The sequence below is a fragment of the Juglans regia genome, chromosome 14 (genome assembly GCF_001411555.2).
Source record: "Juglans regia cultivar Chandler chromosome 14, Walnut 2.0, whole genome shotgun sequence".
Lineage (NCBI taxonomy): Eukaryota > Viridiplantae > Streptophyta > Magnoliopsida > Fagales > Juglandaceae > Juglans > Juglans regia.
The window spans coordinates 581364-603750 of NC_049914.1; the positions used below are offsets into that span (position 1 = coordinate 581364).

The window sequence follows — 22387 nt, forward strand, 5'->3', positions numbered from 1 at the left end:
TTGGGACAGGGGGCTGTGTTAAGAAGTTTGATGCCCCTTTTACGGTTTTTTGCTCGAGTAAAGCTTAACAACTCTAGAAAAATATGAGCATTTGATCCATCGAGAAGATCAGCAAACATAGGTTGACCATGATGTCTGTCAAGTGAGAAAGGAGAAATACAAGATACCGACTCCTTTTGATTTGCAGAGATCAGCAAAATTAACATATGAGCTGATAAATCAAAATAGCCCATTGTCTAAGCCTCACAAGATACAAGACACGTGCACTGCATTTGCACGTTTATATTTTTTTTCTTCAGTACACTGCTGTAATCCCAACTCAAAGGCATTTTGCAAATAAACATTCAAATGGAAGTCACTCCAATATGCTGATATTGGTAACATAATTGTGATTATATATTCACAGATGAATTTGACACATGTTAAACGAGACGAATCAGGTCTCGTTCGAAAAAAGATGGACATAAATAGATACAGAAATTAAGCATGCAGTAACTCCTGTTCTCTCACTTCATATGGAGGGGGTAATAAACTATGTATATCTGCAAAAAGCTCATCACGACCAACTGGCGTCTCTCCAACTGGTGAATCCAAGACAAAGTCGGGAATCGCCACGAGGGTTTCCTCAAAAAATGACTTTATTGTCTACAAGATTTTCAAAGCTGTGAGAAAATTCAAGCAAAGGAGACAATACAGAAAAGAAAAAAAGAAAAAGAACTTATTCTTCTAAGCACTGCCCTGAAGACATACCGTGCAATGCTGGAAAGCAGTGTCAGCTTTGCGCTTCCACAGACCATTCCCAGGCTCTGAATAGAAAAGATGGAGTAAAGGCTGCAATACAGCTGAATGGTCAATTACACACATAAAACTTATTAAGGCAGAAGCAAAAAGCTAAATCTGAACAAGTTAAATAAGATAAAGAAGCTTGACACAGATGTATCCAACTGCAAAGAACAGTAGTTTATATATACCGTGCAGGGATTATTCTGTTTTATTGTTCAGTCATATATTACCACAAAAGATAAGGCCATATAGTAATTCTTTTCAGACAATAAAATACATTTTATGATGGGTCATAGGCTATCAAACAATAAAATACTTCCGTGAAGAAACTGAATAATATGCAAACAACAACCAAAATGTAATAATCAGTCAAAAGTGTACCTACCTTCACAACGTCCCGAACAGTTGGTTTCTGTCCATACTTTCCCAAAACAGAATCTCCATACACTTGATACTTCCCTAGAATCTAAAATGGCAAAGAAACTACAAACTGTAAGTAAAATAAACTGATGAAAGAAACTGTAGAGATGTAGCCATTTGAGAGCCGACTCGGCTAATGAACCTGACGACGTGTAAGACCGCTGCTTGGTTTACCATAAATTGCAGAATCAACATGTCCCAAAGTATGCCAAGGGCTGCGAAAAAATGGTGAAGTGGCATTTGGTCAACTTATTGAGTATTGACAATTGGAAGTATCATAAAAACATCTCAACAAAGATGTGTAAAGAAAGATTTGCAGAAGAAAACAATTTTAGAAAGCTAGTCATAAATTGGTGCTGTGAGGACATATTGTATCAAGTAGTGCTACATTTTGGTATGTTAACAAGTGGGTTCTCACATGGCTAATAAGGAACCTCCAAATGTCTAAGCTCCTCTAAGTTTTCCTTCCACATTTACCATTACTGCAAGGCTATGGTAGGGAGAACATGACATAGACTCCCTCCAGATGGACATTGGTTTTGGGCATCCTCTTGTAAATTAACTCCCTAAACTGATGAAGGTTAGGGAATTCACAAAAAATTTCCCTTTCAACAAGGCTCACTAATGAAAGTTGAGTAAGGGATCCACTTCCGTGCCTGCCTATTTGTTGCAGGGAGTTATTCATGCTATAAGATAAAAGTAGAGCTAGCTTGGACAGTGACAAGGTGACTTAAGTCTTTGTAGGGAATCCAAAAATACAGAAGGCCCAACCACCCGACTGACACTCCAGCCAGGGTTTTAAAATTCTATTGTGATGTCACCCCCATGTGCGTTCTTCGATGAAATCAAGCAAAACTATGCTCATTTCACTAACCAAGCTATATATATTAAATAGCATTCCGAAACTTCTGTAAGGTTGTCTGACCTTTTTTTCGCGCCACTCCCTTGCACAAAAATAACAATTTGTATGTGCATTGTGTGTGTGTGCGAGCATGGGCACGTTCATCTGTATGGTCTATGTTCATCATACTGATTGTAGCCTTATGTTACAATTGAAATAGAAATATCATGTTTATATTTACTGCATAAAATTTGCAAGTAAATCAGAAATGTTAGGAATGAAACCATCTTTTAAATTTTTTAATGAAGACGAAACCAAAGCAAATGCTCAAAATCGTGCAGAACACATACTTGTTGTATGCAGCACGTCCAATCATTACACCATGAGCTCCTGCCCTTATAGCTGCATTGACCTATGGGCAAAAATTGAGGCATCAGAGCATTCAGTACCAATTACAAGGAAGCAAACTCAATAAAAGAAAATGCGTGTTAAGCATAATTGTACCACTCAGAAATTCCAAACCGTATCAAAAGCTTGAACCAATACATGTACAAAAAAGAAAGGTAAAATAAAATGACAGAACCAAAGATAAAAGCAACAACTGTTTTTATTAAGCATGGAATAACGAAATTTATATCAGATGCATACGTGTGAGCGATTTTAAGCATAGGAAGGATAAGAACCACAATAACGCCTTGAGGTAGGAGTTTAGAGGCCTTATAACTATCGTAGCATGGGATCTTTTCCCTCTCTAGTTCATGTGAATGGGCCAAGCCAAGCTCATCCTGTTCTGCTACAAAGATAAATAACACTCAACAACAAGGTGCCCCTGTCTTCCTTAGTTATTCCAGCATTTCTTGTTACATGCGACACTTAACAAACAGAATCTACGTATGTATACACCTACATGTGATATGTATGTATGCATGTACATGCATGCCTTATAGATACCATTCTTGACATGGAGGCATATTCCAACAGAACAAAAGGGAAAAAAGAAAGAAGGAAAGCAGTTGTTTATCATGGCTCACCTCACCAATGCAAGTTATGCCTCCATTGATTGTAAATCTTAAGTCTGGAAAGTCCCGCAAGAGACCATAAAAGTACTCATATCTGCATGACTAATTGAAATAGTGTGAAGTGTACAAATCACTGTAAAAGTAGAGCGTATCAGTAAAAGACAAATCCTGAGTACCAGCATATGATCTCTGCATTCCTCAAACAAAATAATCTATGAATTTTTAGAATAAACATTCTCTAGTTAAGCTAAAACCACCAAAGAGGAAAAAAAAAAAAAATTTCTAAGGAACTTTTTTCTGAACTGTAATTAGTCTAACTAAAACAGGAGAATAATTAAGTACATACTTTAAGGGAGGAATACTTCGATTTTCAGCTGGGCTAATGCCATTGAGGAGGGCCTTCCTCGAATGTATTATGAAATGTCTAGTTGGTGATAGAGAAGAAACCTTGTAGATAAAATCACCTGAAAGGAGGAAAACAACAACAACAGAATGTGAGGATACAACCACAGCAACCTTGACAAATAAGATGTGGAGAAGAATGCAGCATGTAACCTAATCGTAGGTACAATATCAAATAAGCAATGGGGATGCAATTTCGATAGACTAATTAAGACTCGGCTTAACAGCAAAAATTAAAAAAACATAACTGATAAATCATGTAACACAGCATACATGACTAACAGACATAGAAAAGGCATAGAAATATAGCATTCTTCAAAAACTGAAGCCATGCTTAACCTTATTATCAACATCAACTGCTCTTACAAAAGGAAATCAATAAACAACAGGAGTTTTCTAGAATATTTAAGGTAACATTATTAAATAAGTGTCCATATAATTGAATGCGTATTTATTTGCATGAAATTCAAATGTACCCATGCTAATAATCACAAGATTTTGAGTCAATAACACCATGTTACTATACAAAATAAGATTTTCCTATATTTGGATAATCTTAGGAAGCATAGATTAATTGTTATGGATCAGTGCTACATGTGTAAAAAATGTGGTGAATAAGTGGATCATTTGTTACTTCATTGTGAGATGGAAGGGTTTTACGGTGTGAGGTATTTAATAGGATTGAAGTAGCATGGGTGATGCCTAGGAGGATGGTGGATCTTTTCACTTGTCGGAGAGATCTTAAGGATAACTCTCAAACTGCTGCTGTTTGGAACACAATCCCTTTATGACTTATGTGGTGTATTTGGTTTGAGAGGAACGGCCGGTGCTTTGAAGATAAGAAACGCTCACTGGATGAACTGAGATGTTTCTTTTTCAACATGTTATTTCTTTGGGCTTCAACCATTAAATTCATGGAAATAGTGTTCATGATTTTCTTGTTTCTTTTTCTAGTTCCTGACTTGTGAGTAGGATTGCGCAGTTGTACTTCCTGTGTACTTGGGTTATGCCTATTATTTGTCTCAATAAAGTTTTTCTTACTAAGAAGGGAAAAAAAGATCTTCCTTTATATTTGCTTGACGTCAAATGCACCCATGCAGCACGCCATGTTTGCATAGGACTTTTGGATGAAAGCACAAACTTGGCCATGGTTTCTTATTCACCAGCTGTTTCTTCTAAATTTCCAAAAAACAGAAAAAGGAGTTCCAAGGAAAATTTAACTCAAAACTGTTAACTTTAAGTTGAATAGTCAGATGTTGATAAGAGGGCCTTACAGAGCTCATTATATGAATCATGATCATCGACACCAATTCGACACTTGACAGTAACAGGAACATCTGTATTGGCAGCAACAACTGACATGGCTTCCCCAACAAACTATCCTTGTAAACACCAGATGGTCATATCAGAGCAAATTGAGAAAGTTTTTATCCAGATATGTTGCACCAAACAAATTAATCAGCATAGTTATCAAACCATTGGATCAAGCATAAGACGAACACCGAAGCATCCATGTCCAGCTACTTTTGAACTGGGACATCCACAACTGGTAGATACTTAAATGTCTCAGCCATGTGATTGGAAAAAAAAAAAGAAACTTAAAGTTATGGCACATTAAAATGTACAAACTTAAAATTGATTTCATCATAGTGGTATTCATTAGCAAGTTCAGTTGCTTTTGCCAGGCTTTCCAAGTTACTCCCTCCAATCTGAAGCACAATAGGATGTTGTTCTGGAGAATATGCCAAGAATCTGTCCTGAGCAACATAAACAAAAATCTAAGAATCAAGGGTATAGAGTATGCAGACAGCAACGCTTCGGATGTTCAAAAATCCTAGAAAATGAGGGAGTAACACAACATTCATGGCAGTGAGACCAGAAATGCAAATTTAATAAGCATTCAAATGTTTACCACAGCAGAAAGTCAAGATAAAGTAAGAAACAAGCTTCAAGATGAGTTTTAAAAAAATTTCTACCTGTAAGCCAAAAAATTAACAGTACCACTGGATGCCTTAATCGTGCACCCAAAGGTCCATTTTTATCCAAAACAAAACTCTTAAGATGTTAAAGAATCATGTTCACAGGCTTCATCCTACAAAGTTGCATCTTTTTTCAAGTTCTACACTCTTTTGTTCTTTAGTTGTTCAGAATACCGGTAATACTTCTTCATAATTCTTCAAGCTCCATCAAAAGGCAAGTATTCTGCTTGCTTACCAGATTATCCTTCTGGTAAACAATTGTTTCAGCTGTAATCATCTCTGTGTAGAGCCATGCATGTTTGGATATGAGCCGGGCAAGAGTCCTATAATGATTATCTGTGCAATCCATCATCGGAGCAACACTGGAGATCAAAACATGAATATCAAATAAGGTTCATAGAATCAATACACTTGACAGCATTGAGCATATAAAATTTGAGCATATGAACAGCCACCTAAACCGAGGAGGAAGATAGGGCCCTACAGCCATCACAGCATTGGAAAATGGTTGCTTTTTTTGAGTATAAGCGGAGGGGCTCCTTGATTTGTTCAACTTCCTCTGGAATAGGGCAAATGGGAATCTGCTTTTGTCTTTAAGGACATTTGAACAAAGAGGAGTGAATGAAGCTGTCAGAGAGCGCTCAGCAAACTTCATGATCCCTCTAATCAGACCCTTTTTTGCTCCTTTGATATCAATTCATCGAATAAAATCATTCACACATGAAAAATTAGATAAACACGACAAACTACTAGAGGATTATTCACATTAAAGCTTGTAAGACAAAAATTTCATGTTTCCCTTTGAAAGAAGATCCCACCTATATGTCAGTTAATAAAAGGGAAATAGTATATGGATTGCAGTTTCGAAAATACAAATATCTTAAACCCAACCAGCTAAGTCCTGCTATATTCAAAAAATGAATTTTTCGAAGAAAACCAAAAGGCCAACAATCTAGAAAGTCTGGTTAATTTGTGTAAACTGAGCAAGCCAAATCCTACGCATACAAAGCCCTGTAGAGCTTCGTGCTGTAACGTCCCAAGGGAGTTCCAAGTCACAGTAGAAAGTATGCGGTATCACACGTGTAGCTTACTCAACTTCAAATACCCGAGCACCAAAGAACCATTCGAAAGTTGAAAAGAAGAAGACCCACCAAAACTTCTTCTAGATGTTACTTCAAGACCCAATAGTTTGAAGGCCAAAGAAGAAACTTTATAGACCATTCACAAAAGGGAATAAATTCCTTTCAATACAACAAAATCACGCGCAAAGAAAAAGAAAAAAAAAGAACAACAAAAAAGAAAGGAAGAAGGATAAGTGAAAAACTAACATGAAATGCAGGTGAATCATACCCATTGAAGGCTAGATTCTAAACATAAACAAAAGCATGGGTTTGTTACTCATGCTACGCATTACACACACACACACACACATAAATATGACTACATATACGTGCATAAGCGTACAAATAGGGATGGGGATTTACATGAAGGAAGACAGTCTCCGTGCGAGCGATGGGGAAACTTCAGGGGCTTCATGTGCGACACAAGAGAGAGTTGGACAGAGTTCACTCCAAAAGATCGTGTGGTTTCTCGTTTGTAGAGCCCGCCGCAAACGTTTGTTTATCCTCTAGCCTCTAGGCAGAAAGATACGAGGCCGTTTTATTAACAAAAGTGGGAGATAATAAAAGAGTGTTTCAAATCCCTAGTAAAAATTTGAATCACACTAATAAATAATAACTTTTTTTTTAATAATTTTTTTTAGATGAAATCTAATTTTTTACAAGAACTTTGAGATATGAGATTTATCAATTTTAAAATTGTACAAATTATTTTTCATGATAAAAATATCTACAGAAAAATATCATGATGCTTTTTAGAAAATGACTGGGCGACTTTGTGCACTTGCCCCTCATGTATTTTATTTGTTTTAATAATTAAAAAATTGATTATTAGTAAATTTATAATTTTTTTTCTTAATAGTTAAAATGTTTAAAAAAAATTTGAAAGGAAAAATGAAATACAATTGCGCTTGGGGCATATTTGCACCTTGGAAGTCATCCAACCCAAGTTGGGAAAATTCTTTTATTTTCTTCTTATTCCTTTTTTCGTCCATTTCTTTTTTATATTTGTTTGATGGTCACGGGGTGGTGGGAGTTGCATCAATTTGAAAAGAATAATTATACTTAACATCTCACACAGTATGTGATGTATAAATAATGAGTAGAACAACTCAAATAATTTAATATAAAATAAAAAGTATATATTTAAAAGAGATATGATGTGTGGTATGAGATGCTGAATAACATGACTCTTAATTTGTGTTGCAATTAACTGATGAGATTTGGCAATTGTCAAGGAAGTTTGCCAATTGCATGGTGAGATCCAAAAAAGTTTTGAAAAAAGATTTAAAAAACATTTGACATGTTGTCACTCAACCTCATCTGTTCTGTTCTCGTACTCATGAACGTAGGCAAACAAGTCCACACTCCATATTAGTTGCTATGCTCATTTTTTATTATTGTTGAGAGTGTGAGAGAGAGAAATAATATTATACACCACACTCTCATCTTATTTTGATCATATTAAGTAATATGTGACACATTTATCACCATTATATGATAAAAAAAATGTAATAAATGATCATTTAATAGTAATAAATATGTCATATCATACTTATTGGGATGATAATATGATGTATAGAATTTTCCTAATGATGAACTCGCAAGGGTGGTAAACTTTAACGGCACAAGGAAAAAGAAAGGACACTATAGGCGACAACAGAAAACTACTTGAAAAGGCTCACTTAAAAAGACTATAAACAGCCAAAAGTTGAAAGGAAAACCATCTATGATTTTTTTTTATATATTTATAAAATTCAACCACAAGTATCAAATTAAAAAAAAAAACCACCAGCAGTACAGGGTCCTAAGAACTATCTTCCTTGACAGCTTTCAAAAACAGAATTTAATTGAAATGCAGTGAAGCAATTATGAAGAACCAAATTCCTGCAGTAGCAATCGAGAAAAGCTGTTCTTGTGTGCATTTTCAAGAAAGGATATCGCTACAAGAAGCTGGCCACTCGTTTTAAAAAGTTTCCAATTCAGCAATCAGAAAATAGAAGGAATGCCTTCTTTATTTCAATTTCGCATTCTGTCTTCTTGTCTTGATCATTTCACTTTGGTGTACCTAGCCAGAAGTTGCTTGCAGTCATCCCACTCGCTGGTCGTAAGTAGTACCTGAACCAGGAAAAAAACAGAAGGAAAAAAAAACGACTATTAACTTGGTATCTCGAGTTTTGCAACCTAAATCAGTTTATGAAGAACTATACTTGATTTGATAATAAGAACTGAAAATTTTCCATAATCCAATGCCTCGGTGGTTGCAATTGAAGAACTGCAATGGTGGGTGGTGTTGATGCTATCTGAGTAGCGCTAGGTGGTTGCATTGAACCTATCCAGGGTCTTTGAACAACCCTGAATCCACTGGCCTAAATCCCAGCGGCTGTGTGGTGAGAGCTACAATCTGTGGCATTTTATGGCCAGGTACTAAGCCTAGTTGTGATGTAACAGGGACTGCAGGACCAGTCCCAGGTGGTATGGGTCGATGAGGATTACTGGTTCTCTGAAATACATGCAAGAGATTTTTCAGTATGTCAGCCACAATCTGTTTATAATATTAAAATTTACATAAATATATATATATATATCCCTGGAGAGAGAGAGAGAGAGAGAGAGAGAGAGAAATCAAAAGTACATACAGGATACAATTGAGAAACCAATGTGGGCTGCCATGCTGATATAGCTCTGCATTTTTTTCCCAGCAAAAGGGGTTCCAGAGAGAGAGGGCCTCAGATCAGGTTGGGTAGTAATAGAAGGTGCTGGAAATTTGTCTAGAAGAGAAAGATGATAAAGAAGTTATTGAACTCCTATCTAACAGGATCGTGCCAGGGAAATTTAAAAAGGACTATTTATGCAGAATTTGGGTCATAGTTTGATAACCAAACCACATTAACATGTTGAATGCCAAAAACTTTGTAAATGAAAAAGCGATTATAATGTGTATAAGACAGGGAAATAAATTTTTATTTGAGTATTTCTAATTAAACTACTTCTAGATCTAAGGCAGTAGATATAATTTTTTTTTTTTTATAAGTAATCGATAATATTATAAATAGAGATAGGCAAAAACCCAAGTACACAAGATGGATACAAGAGATAAAACCTATCTAGGTCAACGAAAGGGAAGCTAAAAAGTCATGTACATTCAGGCCATTAAAATCTATAGCAATGGCCCATAACATTAAAGTACGGAAAAGTAAAGCTCTAAGTTCCCCCGGCGACCGCTCCTTGTTTTCAAAAGTCCGATCATTGCGCTCTTGCCAAATACACCACATGATACAGATCGGGATCATTTTCCACACCTCCTTAATTTGTTGAACGCCTCTCGGGAGTGTCCAACTGGCCAACAGATCAACCACAGTTTCTGGCATCACGAAGGGTAACTCTACTCGACTGAAAACTTCCACCCACAAGGCTCTCGTTATCTCGCAATGTAACAATAGATGATCCACTGTCTCACCTGATCTCTTACACAAGCAACACCAGTCTAGTATAACTAACCGTCGCTTCCTCAGGTTGTCAATGGTCAGAATCTTCCCCCATGCTGCTGTCCATGCAAAGAAAACCGCTTTCGGAGGCGCTTTATTTCTCCAAAGTCTCTTCCATGGGAACTGAATGGTTGTGGTGTGGGAAAGGGACTTATAGAAGGATCTAACAGAGAAGATGCCCTTACCCGTCGGGTTCCACCATAAGCTGTCAGCTTGCTGTTTATTCGACTTCACAGAATATATGAGGCTGAAAAAGGCTTCAAAAATGTCTACTTCCCAATCTTGTGCCGCTCTACTAAATGTCACGTTCCACTGCACATGATCCCCTGATAGAATCATGAGGTCCTCAATGGATGCTTCCTGGTTGCGAGCCACAAGGAAAACAGCTGGAAATGCCTCATTTAGGGCCTCACTCCCACACCAAATGTCCTCCCAAAACTTAATACGGGATCCCCTCCCCAACACCATTTTAGAATGAGTAATAAAGTCCCCCCACCCGTGCCTAATGTGTTTCCATATCCCCACTCCACTTGCCCCAATTACCTCTTTTGTGCACCAGCCCCCCCATAAGCTTCCATGTTTATAATCAATCACCAGTTTCCATAGAGCTCCGGTTTCCAAATTATACCGCCATAACCACTTCCCAAGCAAAGCCCGATTGAATGTTCTCAAATTCTTTATGCCCAACCCACCTGACGAGATTGGTCTACACACCTTGTCCCAGCTAACTAAATGAAATTTGAATTCATCCCCTATCCCACTCCATAGGAAATCACGATACAGTTTCTCAATCCGAGCCACTACACTGACAGGCAATTGAAACAAAAATAGAAAGTACGTAGGTAAGTTAGAAAGGGTACTCTTAATGAGAGTAACCCGGCCACCTTTCGACAAATACAATTTCTTCCATCCTGCCAATTTTTTTCCTATCTTATCAATAACAGAATCCCAAATGGATGAGGCCCTAGCAGCAGCCCCCGAAGGTAATCCCAAATAGGTAATGGGAAGAGAAGCTATCTTACACCCAAGAATGCTAGCTAACTGCCTAGTATTGCTCACATTCCCCACTGGTACTAACTCTGACTTGTCAAAATTAATTTTCAGTCCTGACGCTGCTTCAAAGCATAATAACAGAGCCTTCAATGTCCTCAACTGGTTGTGATCAGCCTCACAAAATAAAAGGGTGTCATCTGCAAATAGTAAGTGAGACAAAATAATAGTACCCCTATTGGGGTCACCAATCGGAAAACCAACCACCAACCCATGCATGACCACCGCCGATATCATCCTACTCAATGCCTCCATAACGATAACAAAAAGGAGTGGGGACAGAGGATCTCCTTGTCTGAGACCTCGAGAGCTGCTAAAGAAGCTAGTCGGACAGCCATTTATCAAGACTGAAAATCTGGCCGTAGAGATACACCACCTGATCCAACTATACCATCTCACCCCAAAGCCACATCTACCCAACACATACAAGAGGAAATCCCAGTTTACATGGTCATATGCCTTTTCCATATCTAATTTGCACATAATCCCTGTAGATCCAGCCTTCAATCTGCTATCTAGACCTTCATTTGCAATAAGAACTGAATCCAAGATTTGTCACCCCTTAACAAAAGCATTTTGTGTTTTCGTAATAATCTTCCCCAGAACCACCCCCAATCTGTTAGCCAGAACCTTTGAAATAATTTTATACACTCCATTTACCAAGCTGATGGGTCGAAAATCCTTGATCTCCACCGCCCCCATCTTCTTAGGGATCAACGCAATAAAAGTGGCATTTATGCTTTTCTCAAACTTCCCAACCAATGAAACTTCCTGAAACACATTCATTAAATCTACTTTCACCACTTCCCAACAAGAGTGGAAAAAGCCCATCGAGAAACCATCTGGACCGGGAGCTTTATCTTTGACCATACGTCTCACTACCTCATACACTTCCCCTTCTTCAAAGGGCCTCTCAAACCACGCCGCTTCTTGAGGCTCAATCGTATCAAAACCCAGGCCATCCATCTTTGGCCTCCATCCCTCTCTTTCTGTAAGTAGTTGTTCATAGAAATCCACCACATGTTCACTGATCACAGGGGCCTCCTTACACACTATACCATTTATATTCAACATTTCAATGGTATTATTTATTCTATGGGAGTTGGCAACTCTATGGAAGAACTTTGTACTCCGATCCCCTTCTTTCAGCCACAATGCTCTCGACTTCTGGCGCCAAGAAATCTCTTCTAATGATAGGACTCTCTCTAATTCTGAAACCAACTCAGTCTTCCTCAATATTTCCTGCGGTACGAGAGCTCTAACTTCAAGTATACACTCGAGCTGTTGTAATTCATCCACCATGCATTTCTTACGCTCCCCTAAATCTCCAAAAGAGTGTATGTTCCAAAACTTAAGGTCATTTTTCAAAACTTTCAGTTTACTGGCTAAAATGAAAGAGGGATTACCATAAAACTGATAAGAAGACCACCATTGCCTCACCTTATCCACAAAACCTTCACTTTTCAGCCACATGTTTTCAAACTTAAAATAACGGCGCCCACTTCGAATGCCCCCACAATCCAATAAGATAGGAAAATGATCTGAGCAAAGACGAGGCATTCTCTTTTGGCACACCTCCGGATAGTGCATCTCCCATTCCGATGAGATGAGAAATCTGTCCAGCCGGGACTATGTCTGATTATTCGACCAAGTAAAAGCACCTCCCGAGAGAGGGATATCCAACAAGTTTAACTCAAAAATACAATCAGAGAACTCTATCATTGCAGGTCGCATCCTACTCTCACCCGACCGTTCACTTGTTGATCTAATGACGTTAAAATCCCCTCCTATACACCACGGAAGTTCCCACCAACTGTGTAGCCCAGCAAGTTCCTCCCATAAAAATCTTCTGTCATTGTCCATATTTGGACCATAAATCCCAGCAAAGGCCCACACAAAATTATCTACCACACTCTTAAAAGAGCATGCCACAGTATATTCCCCCACAAACTCCTCCATTTTGTCAACAACTCTTTTATCCCACATTACTAAAATACCTCCTGAAGCCCCGTTTGAAGCAAGATACACCCAATCTGCATAAGTACAGCTCCAAACACTTCGAACTAGTCTTCTAGAAATAGTTTTCAATTTAGTTTCTTGTAAACATACTATGTCCGCCATCCATTCTCGCAGCAGATTTTTTATTTGAAGCCTCTTATTTGCCTCATTTAGCCCCCGGACGTTCCAAGATATGATTTTTGGCTTCATAAAAGAGAAGCAAGCCCCTTCCCTTTTGATCTTTCTCGGCTTGAACTTCCTTCATAATTTAATGAACAAGTAAGGCGCTTGAGCTCCCGCTGTTTTTTCGACCCTGCTTTCTTAGCTTGTGAGTGGCCTGCTTCAATGGCAGTAAGTAGCGCAAAAAACTGCTCTTCATATCCCACACAGTCCATACCTATCAAGTGTTGCAATTCTTTCACCTTTTTTAGCATCCAATCCGGTGTAGTTGATTCATTTGGAAGTAAACGTTTCAATGGGATAGGCTCCCCAACACTATAAGCCCACTGTGTAGAATGTATCTCCCTCTTTTCTTCCTCCCCAAATAAATTTCTACCCTCCCATTCAACCACAGCATCACTAGATGGAAATTGAGTCTCAGGGACTAAGCTCCCAAGGAGCTCAACATTCACCATCTCCAAGCCTATCCCCTCTGCCCCGAGAACTCTAGCTTCAGTAGTGTCATCATGCATTATAAGCTCTAAGTGATCCTCGGAATGGATCTGAAGCTCCGGCAAAGAGGAGGAGCCTCCCCCTAGGTTCCTCGGCACTGTCTGGCTGTGTAGATCTTCAGCAGCTGCGCTCGGTGGCTGGTTTACACCCCACGTGAAACCTGGTAACCCCCCCGTCGCAGGACAAAGATGGGACTCCTGGTTCGGAACCTCTGCCTGAAGAAGAGGGGACGCCGGCGAAACAATGGTGTCGCCGTGTACGCCTTCATCTCTCACCGTGGGTTGAGAGAGACCCAGTTTCACCGTAGGCTGTAACACAACGATAGAGTCGCCGTGTTCGCCGGCACCATCTGCCGATGGTGTCACCACCGCCGATGGTGTCGCCATGTTCACCGTGTTCGCCGGAGCCATCTGGTTCGTCACCGGCAAGGGTGGGTCCGACGGCATCGCCGAGACAGACGGGGTGCGTCTCCTCCATGCGTAAGGGCCCGTGGGCTGCGTTTGACCCCGAGGCCCAACGGCTCGGCCCAGTGTGACTGCCTGCTTAGTGTGACTGGGCCCCGATAGCTCCTGGCCCGTTAGCCCAGAGGCCTTTTTCAATTCATTTTTAAACCCAACATCCCCTTGACCCACGCCCCCCTCACCCAAACCCGTGCCCCCCTCCTCTTTATCCTCTTGAACGCACCGTTTTAGGACATTAATATTAAGCTGTAAAACATCCACTTGTTTCTGCATATCCATCACAGCCCGTAGAAATTCTTTCTTATTTAGGCCGACACAATCTCTGCCACCACCCTCACTGCTCTGCTCCCCTACAGAAACAACGTCGCATACTAACTTTTGCAACGGCACTGCACCACCCACCCCAGCAGGTTGACGTGATGGATTCAAAACCCTCGGGTTTTTGAAAGCCTCCAAGTACGAAGGCTGAGCTGCCATCCTTCCCGTCGTAGACAACCCTTTGTAACCACCACGCCCAGCCTCCTTCAAGACCTCCACCATCTTCCTCCAAACCCTACCATCCTTATCTTCCGGAATAAAGATGCAGTTTCGACGGCCGCCTCTCCCATACTCCACCAAAGCCATGAAAACTCCCTGGAGATTAGAACACCTCTGTGCTATGAAGCCCCTGTCACCTTCCCTATGCCCTGTATAAAACTCATTTCTTCCAGCCATTAAACAATCTTCCAAAGCTTTAGTGAACCAGTGCACTGTAACCAGCTCCAGACTCATTTTCTTCACCAGTTTCCACCCCTTTTCGGTAATGAGAATCCTACACCCATCCCTTAACACCTCAAAAGACGTTAGTTCTATGTTTATTACTCTCCGATGATCCATAATCCTTCCCTTTGAACGAAAAACTACGATCAAACACCCACCAACTCCATTGAAATGAAGCAGAAAGTTTACGTCAGTAGATATAATTGATTCATGCAACACTTGGGCAGCAGATAAATACAGTGCAAAATAAAATATTTTAACAAGGACTATAGTTTAAAGCTCTGAATACCAAAAAAAAAAAAAAATTAGCAGTACTAGACGAACCTAAACACAAAGTACCTGGGAAGGGAGCAGGCATGGAAGGAATGTATTTGGGGGTTGATATGGGGCAGTCCGAAGGAATGTATTTGGAAGTTGATATGGGCCAGGAGTCACAGGACTGCAAATATCATCCTCCATTAGGAGAACTATATGAATGTTGATAATTTCCACCATACAGACTGCTAGGAACACTTACACGGTGCTGTTTCTGGGGCAGAAAACATCAGCTGAGAAAACACATAAAAATCCCTCAGAGCAACAGAACAAAGTGGGCAATTAAACAGCTGCTGAATGAACTAACTCGTCACCTTTAGTGTACTGTATTTGGTGATGTTCATTCGATGCTTCTGTAATCCCCTCATCAAATGCTGGGTCAGCACTCCCTTCAATCATCTAGTTCTTGTTGCAATTGCTCTGAGCCAAGGGTAGTAGGGAAATAGAAAGTCATTACTAGAGCTTGACAAAGGTGTATCCTCAGTCAAATTTGCCAATCAAATTGACTGACCAACCCGTCTTCAATCAGGAATTAAGTTGCACCCACAAACCTGGACAGGGGAAAATAAATGAAAAAAAAGAAGAGAAATTGATCATATGAGCACAAACATACACCAAGCAATAAATATACCTCCAAATGACCAGCTGAACACCTGCGGCAGAGGAGGTTGACACCAAAGCCAAAAGATGCCTGGCAAGACATTTATACCATTTCAGATTTCATTCGAGATGAATTTGCTATAAAGGCAAAACAAAGTTTGAAACCCCAGTTGATTTGAAATTTGACCACCGACTCCAAACCAAAAGAGATCTAGTAAACAAAAGCTTTTCTCGCAGTGACCGGAGAGAGACTCGACAACATTATGTTTTATGCAAATCTAAAACTGTAATGGTAAATTAAATTGATAAATTAGGTGGTCAAAAAGAGCAATTACCTGAGTCCAAAAGCTGATATTATAACAGAGTGGGGGAACTCTTGCTAGACTTTTCAGCTCATCCGAAATCAATCAATTTGCTAGGGGCTTGAGCAATCTTACGCCATTCTTTTCCTTTTTTCCTTTGCCACTGTTTCTTCAACAAGTCAGTTTTTTATCTTCAGAATTGAAAGGGAGGCAGGCAGCCTATCTTCTGGCATGCACTTGAGCTTAGGGCAGTCATCAATCTGTAATTCTTCAAGAGAGGTGAAGTGTTGAATCCCCCATTCTTGTCCAAATATTTCATTTTGGGAAAACCCATTGTATCCGATTGGCAAAAAGTTTGTCACAACGGCAGATTCTAATTGAATTCAGACTGGGAGGAAAGCCCCCTTCAGGTAATGACATGACTTCTGGACATTGTTCTATATATAAATACTGAAGAGATCGAAGCAGTACGTGCACCTTATCGGGCAGTGACTTTATGTAACTCTCAGAGTTGATGACCCGAAACCATGTAAGATTAGGGGCACACAATCCTTCTTTTGGGAAAGATATTTATCTCCAAGGCCATCACATTGTTTGCATGATGTTTATGAAGAACAATGGATTCCACCCAACAATTACAGACATTTCTCAAATGACAAGCTACATTACAATACTTAGATGATAGAGAAATCAAGCTTAATTCCGAATATTTATAACTGAACTATCTTCTAGCAACAAAATTTTCCACCATAAAGGCAGCTAGGAATACTTAGACTGCATAAATGATGGTAATGTTTCCTAATCAGCAAAAACCATTTGAATAAACACCCAAGAATCCTCAGAGCAACAAAAGGAAGTCAGCAATTCAACCTTCTAAACCGGGTTATCACACACAAAAGAGATGAACAAAAAAAAAAGCCACACAATATGATAGAGGGGCATGTATTTTGGTTTGTAAATGCAAGAAATCTCTGCAGCAAATCTTGCAAATAAATGCGGCTGCAGTGGGAGGTCGGTCTGTCATGCAGGTCCCGGGATATATTGCAAAGTTTTTACTAGAACTTGAAAAAGGTGTCACTCAAATCTGCCCAATGATAAATAATGCCATCATCGGAAACTTAGTTGTGCACACAAGAAAATTTTACTGATAATAACTATTTTTGGTAACTAAAGTTGAACTCGGAAAAATATGGGAAAATGATGAAACAAATGATCATAACAGCAAATAGAGAAAGTGACCGATTATATACCTCTGAACCAGCAGCTGGAACACCTGCAGCAGAGGATGTTGCCACCAAAGCCAAAGGAAGCCCTGACACAATGTTTATACTCTTTATTATTCCATATTCAATTGAAAATAAATTTATCCTTGAGATGCACGAATTATATTGATAAATTAGATGGTTAAAAAGAGCACATACCAAACTCTAGAAGCTGACATTATTACTGAGAATGGGCATTCCCACTTTAGTGAGAGCTCAATTGATCAATTCTCTATCAAGCAATTTGCAGGGGACATGAGCAATCTTACGCCATTCTTTTCCTTTTCTCTTTTGCCACTGTTTCTTTAACAAAGGGCAATGGTAGACCTCCAAAATAGAGAGAGAGGCAGGCAGCCCCTCTTCTGGCATGCATTTGAGCTTAGGGCAATCACAGATCCACAACTGTTTAATAGATGTGAGGTGTTGAAGCCCTTTCTTGTCCAGAGATCTCAAATTTTGGAATTTAGAGATGTAAAGATAAGGCAGAGTGGTGGGCAGCAGCTCCTCCTCAGGAAAGCTCTCCACATCTTCAGATTTTCCACTGATTTCTAACAATCTAAGAGAGTGGAGTTTTTTCAAACCCCATCCCATCCGGCTGGTAACGAGTTTGTCACAACCGCGTATATAAATTGAAATCAAGCTCAAAGGCAAGCCCCCTTCAGGAAATGACACGACTTCTGGACAATCTTCTATATACAGATACTGAAGAGATGGGAGGAGTTCGTGCATCTTGTCAGGCAATGACCTCAGACTCTTACAATTATCCACCCAAAATGATGTGAGGTTGGGTGCGCGCAATCCTCCCTTTGGAAAAGATACAAAACTAGGACAATCTGAGATTCCCATGCGCAAGGTCATTAAATCATGTTCATGTGGTTCTAGCACTGTAAGAGACTCTAGATTATTACATTCCCAGAATGTGATATTATAAAGCTTTGGAAATAGGTTTAATGGAAATGAGCTGAGAGAATCACAACCATGCAACCACAACTTTTCAAGGGATGAATAATCCAAGTGCATTGGGAGCTCTAAACTCTTACAATGTGAGATCCAAAGGGCTTTTAATGTAGGAGGTAGATAACCTTTGGGAAGGGACATGAGAGAAGAACAGCGCCATATTCGTAAGTCGTGAAGACAGCTGCCGAAATTTGTCATTCCTTCAGGCAAGGACTCCAGTGCAGAAAATCCTTCGACTGTCAGCTTCTGCATTCCAGTCAAAGGAATTGACAATTCTTTTATCAAGGCCTCATTACAATCTATTAGCTCTAATTCACATAAAGCAGAAACCTTTGGGAGTGAAGCCATCAACTGCGGACATTCATGGATCACAAGTTTGGCTAAAGAAGGAAGATGAATGGGCAATCTTTCTGTCAGCTTGGGGCATTTATCAATATAAAGCTCTTTAAGATAAGGAAAAGCTCCACCTTCATTCTCTACACCAAAAGGAAACCATATCTCCCAATTCAACATCTTTTCGAATCTTAGAAATTCCAGGGCTCCAAATGACTTCGTTGAACAAGAACCAATGCAATAGAATTCAGGACCCACCGTAACAACTTCATCCAACCCGATAATGGAAAGGTCACGTAGAGAGGGTAGTTGGCCAAGTGATGGCAACGTACAACAATTATTACACATGTATAGACAAAGGGATGTCATATTGGAGAACGAATTATGCCCTACCCAATCTGGAAAATTCTGACCGCCATAATAATTGATACTGATGCTTTTCAAGTTTCTATGGGGTTGGAGACTGTCAAGTACAGTTCTTTGATCTTTTGAAATATTGATACCATTTGGATTCCATTCCAACACCAACTCCTCTATGTACTTTCTGTCCTTCAAGCATGCATCCAGAGCATCCACATGAGATTTAACATTTTGGAGCTCCAAAATAGAAAGATTTCCTCGAAGATTTATAAGTTTTCCCAATTCTCCAATGGAAGACCCATTATATTTATTGATGACAAATTTAGTCAACGTCTGGAGGCATTTTAGTCTACCAATTTGCATTGGCATCTCCATTATGCAAGTTCCAGTAATATCAAGATGCCGTAAATTGATGAGTTTCCACATATCTCTTGGCAATACAACAAGATCTTTGCAACCCGATAAATTCAATGTCTGTAAATTGCACAACTTACATATGGAATCAGGCAACCTTCTAATCCCAGTGAAAGAAATATTCAAATAACGCAGAGTCTTAACCTTACCAATTGAATCTGGCAACTCGTTTATGTTAATATAATAAGATAGAGAGAGCACCCGTAGGTATCTTAGCATTCCCAATAAATCATGTGGTACTTTTTTGGTTAGATAGGAGTCACCACCTCTTGAAAAATTCAATTGCAGAAAAGTGCGCAACCTTTTAGCCTTATAAAACACCTTAAATTTCTCAGGGCTATCAAACTTTGATATGAAGTAAGACATATGGCGTGTCTTGTACACAGTTTCTCGAGAGACCTCTTCGGGCTCTTCCCTTGAGATAAATTGCCCAGACACATATTTTGTTAAATCACTAACAAGATCATGCATCACAAAACGTGATTTATCACCACTATATTGTTGGAATAATGATCTTGATACCAGCGCCATGAAGTAATCATCACCAATTTCTTCCATTGTTTTTATTCTAGGTTGTTGTAAGAAACCTTCTGCCATCCATAGTAAAATTAACTGATTTTTGTCAAAAATATAACCCTTTGGGAATATTGAACAATAAACAAAGCACCGCTTTAAATGTGAGGGAAGATATTTGTAGCTTAATATCAGAGCAGGGAGAATGCTTGTCGCCTCCACTGGTAGATCCCATAACTCGCTTTTTAGTACCTTATCCCATTCATCAGCATCTAGTTTAGACCGTAAAAGAGCTCCAATCGCCTTGGCTGCTAAAGGTAAACTTTCGCACTTCTTGACAATTTGTCTGCCTAAAGCTTCAAGCTCTGGATATGCATCAAAGTTTCCATCATGGAATGCATGTTTGGAAAATATTGACCAACAATCTTCTTCTGATAACTTCTTTACGTAATGAGTTACGTTAGCACGCATGACCGATGCAACACTGTCATCACGTGTTGTTACAATGACCCTACTTCCTTGTGCCACAAATTTGAAGGGATTCATTAAGATCTCCCAATCAGAATAATTCATATTCCAAACTTCATCTAAAACAAGAAGAATTTTCTTCTCTGTTAATTTCTCTTTTAATGTAACTTGAAGTCTATTTAGATCCTTGATATCACAAGTTGCCGAAGTCACTGCCTCTAGAATTGTCTTCGTTATTGTGTGCAAATCAAATTCTTTTGAGACACAAACCCATGCATCAAGATTAAAATGTTGCTTAACCCTGTTGTCATTGTATAGAAGCTGAGCTAGGGTGGTCTTGCCTATTCCTCCCATGCCAACTATAGCTATCAAGCACATCTCGTTGCCAATGGAATCGCCCGAGAGCAACAAGTTAACTATTTCCTCCTTATCATCATCCCTGCCAAAAATACCAGACTCTTCGACTAAAGAAGTTGTGGGCAATCTTTCTTGTGGATTCCCTCCAACACCTGCTCTTAAACCTATGAAATCCTTTTGTTCGGCTAGAAATTCTAGTCTCTCAAGTAGCTCTTTTATCTTTCTTTCTATCTTGTTGACAAAAAGAGACATAGAGATGTGGTTTCGTACCTTATTTGCGGCTATTTGAAATTCAGCATCTAACTCTCGTCGCAAGGCTTTAGTAAAAATATCATCCACGATATCCTCCGCATCATAGACAGCATCTTTCAACCCATCAAGCCACGTTCTCACATTGGGCATTGTGAGCTGCTTTTCCTCCGCGTCTTCAAGCACTGTATTCATGGACTGTAGTGCAATCTCTAACTTCCTTAAGAGATTTTTGGTGAGTTTTTGCCCTCGTAATAAATCAACAATCTCGGGAGTTGCCATTCTATCAAACAGCACTTGGAGTAAGGCGGAGAGAAATGCTCCTCCTACCAAGGCCCCGGCCATGTTCTCTCTGTTGAAAAGTAATAATTCGAAGGAAATGAAGGAAGGTGAAAGAAAATAGCTGAGCAAAAGAAAAATCAGAGTACTGCATGTGAGCTTTCTTTTGCTTTTAAACCACAGAACTGGGTTCCGTGCAGAATGAGTCAACTTAGGCGGCTAAGTTTAAGAAATGACGAAATTGTGCAGGTGGAATATGCGAAGGTCGTCGTCTTCTGTTCTGGATCATTATTTGCATTAGCATTAAATTTTAATTATCGTTTGAGAGGAAGAAGAATCAAAGGGCTCTTTTCTTTGGTTTGACTGTTTGACGTAGAATAATGCCTTTACGCGTTCCGGTGGAACGTGGATAAGTGAAAGTATCTCTGTCAATGGATGCAATGCGTTTTTTATCTTATTTGAGAACATTTTTAAAGTTAAAACTAAAAAATAAAAAGTCCAAGCTAGCATACTAGACCTGAGTGCAAAGTCAACTTCCCTCAACCAATAAGCCATGCAGATCTGCAAATTTTATATTAACCCCAAATTTGAACTACTTTTCTTTTTCTAATCACCGTGACTTTCTTTTGTTATTAAGATGATTTTGTTATAAATAAATAAATAAAATACTACGAACAATTTTATCACATGAGAGAGAGAGAGAGAGAGAGAGTGAGAGAGGGGCTTGCCTTTGCTAGATGGCGCCGCACATGAACTCTAAAAGAAACACAAAAAATTAATGCAAATACAAGGAAAAAGAAAGGAACAGCCTGTAAAGGCTCACTAAAATGACTTTTAAACAGCCAAAAGTTGAAAGGAAAGCCATCTATGATTTATTTGTTATATATTTATAAAATTCAATCACAAGTATTAAATTTTAAAAAAAAACAAACAAACCACCAGCAATCCAATGTCCTAAGAACAATCTTCCTTAACAGCTTTCAAAAAT

At 39.2% G+C, this 22387-nt stretch overlaps 2 protein-coding genes across 16 annotated transcripts; both read right to left on the reverse strand.

Annotated features, from left to right (window-relative positions):
* Nucleotides 1–337: 337 nt before the first annotated feature.
* LOC109018847 (tRNA-dihydrouridine(20/20a) synthase-like) lies at nt 338–7057 on the reverse strand. 3 transcript variants are annotated; one of them, XM_019001038.2, is made up of 13 exons: nt 6929–7057; nt 5900–6035; nt 5680–5806; nt 5095–5222; nt 4942–5011; nt 4740–4842; nt 3410–3527; nt 3076–3157; nt 2395–2456; nt 1346–1418; nt 1169–1249; nt 751–831; nt 338–645 (listed from the first exon to the last, which is right to left on the reverse strand). In XM_019001038.2, the coding sequence occupies exons 1-13, from the start codon at nt 6978–6980 to the stop codon at nt 481–483; spliced, it is 1278 nt and encodes a 425-aa protein (XP_018856583.1). In that variant the 5' UTR covers nt 6981–7057; the 3' UTR covers nt 338–480. The 3 variants fall into 3 exon arrangements, with proteins under 3 accessions (XP_018856583.1, XP_018856582.1, XP_018856584.1); XM_019001037.2 differs by having other exon boundaries at nt 5900–6128; nt 6929–7037; XM_019001039.2 differs by having other exon boundaries at nt 530–645; nt 1378–1418; nt 5900–6128; nt 6929–7037.
* A 1230-nt stretch (nt 7058–8287) lies between these two features.
* LOC108983942 (putative disease resistance RPP13-like protein 1) lies at nt 8288–22008 on the reverse strand. 13 transcript variants are annotated; one of them, XM_035685318.1, is made up of 9 exons: nt 17629–22008; nt 17458–17519; nt 16241–16467; nt 15937–15996; nt 15620–15856; nt 15330–15538; nt 9202–9333; nt 8773–9065; nt 8288–8680 (listed from the first exon to the last, which is right to left on the reverse strand). In XM_035685318.1, exon 1 carries the CDS (start codon nt 21463–21465, stop codon nt 17686–17688), a length of 3780 nt encoding a protein of 1259 aa, XP_035541211.1. In that variant the 5' UTR covers nt 21466–22008; the 3' UTR covers nt 8288–8680; nt 8773–9065; nt 9202–9333; nt 15330–15538; nt 15620–15856; nt 15937–15996; nt 16241–16467; nt 17458–17519; nt 17629–17685. The 13 variants fall into 13 exon arrangements, with proteins under 13 accessions (XP_035541211.1, XP_035541212.1, XP_035541214.1 ...); XM_035685319.1 differs by having other exon boundaries at nt 16241–16475; XM_035685321.1 differs by having other exon boundaries at nt 15620–15725; nt 15817–15856; nt 16241–17519.
* Nucleotides 22009–22387: the final 379 nt, after the last annotated feature.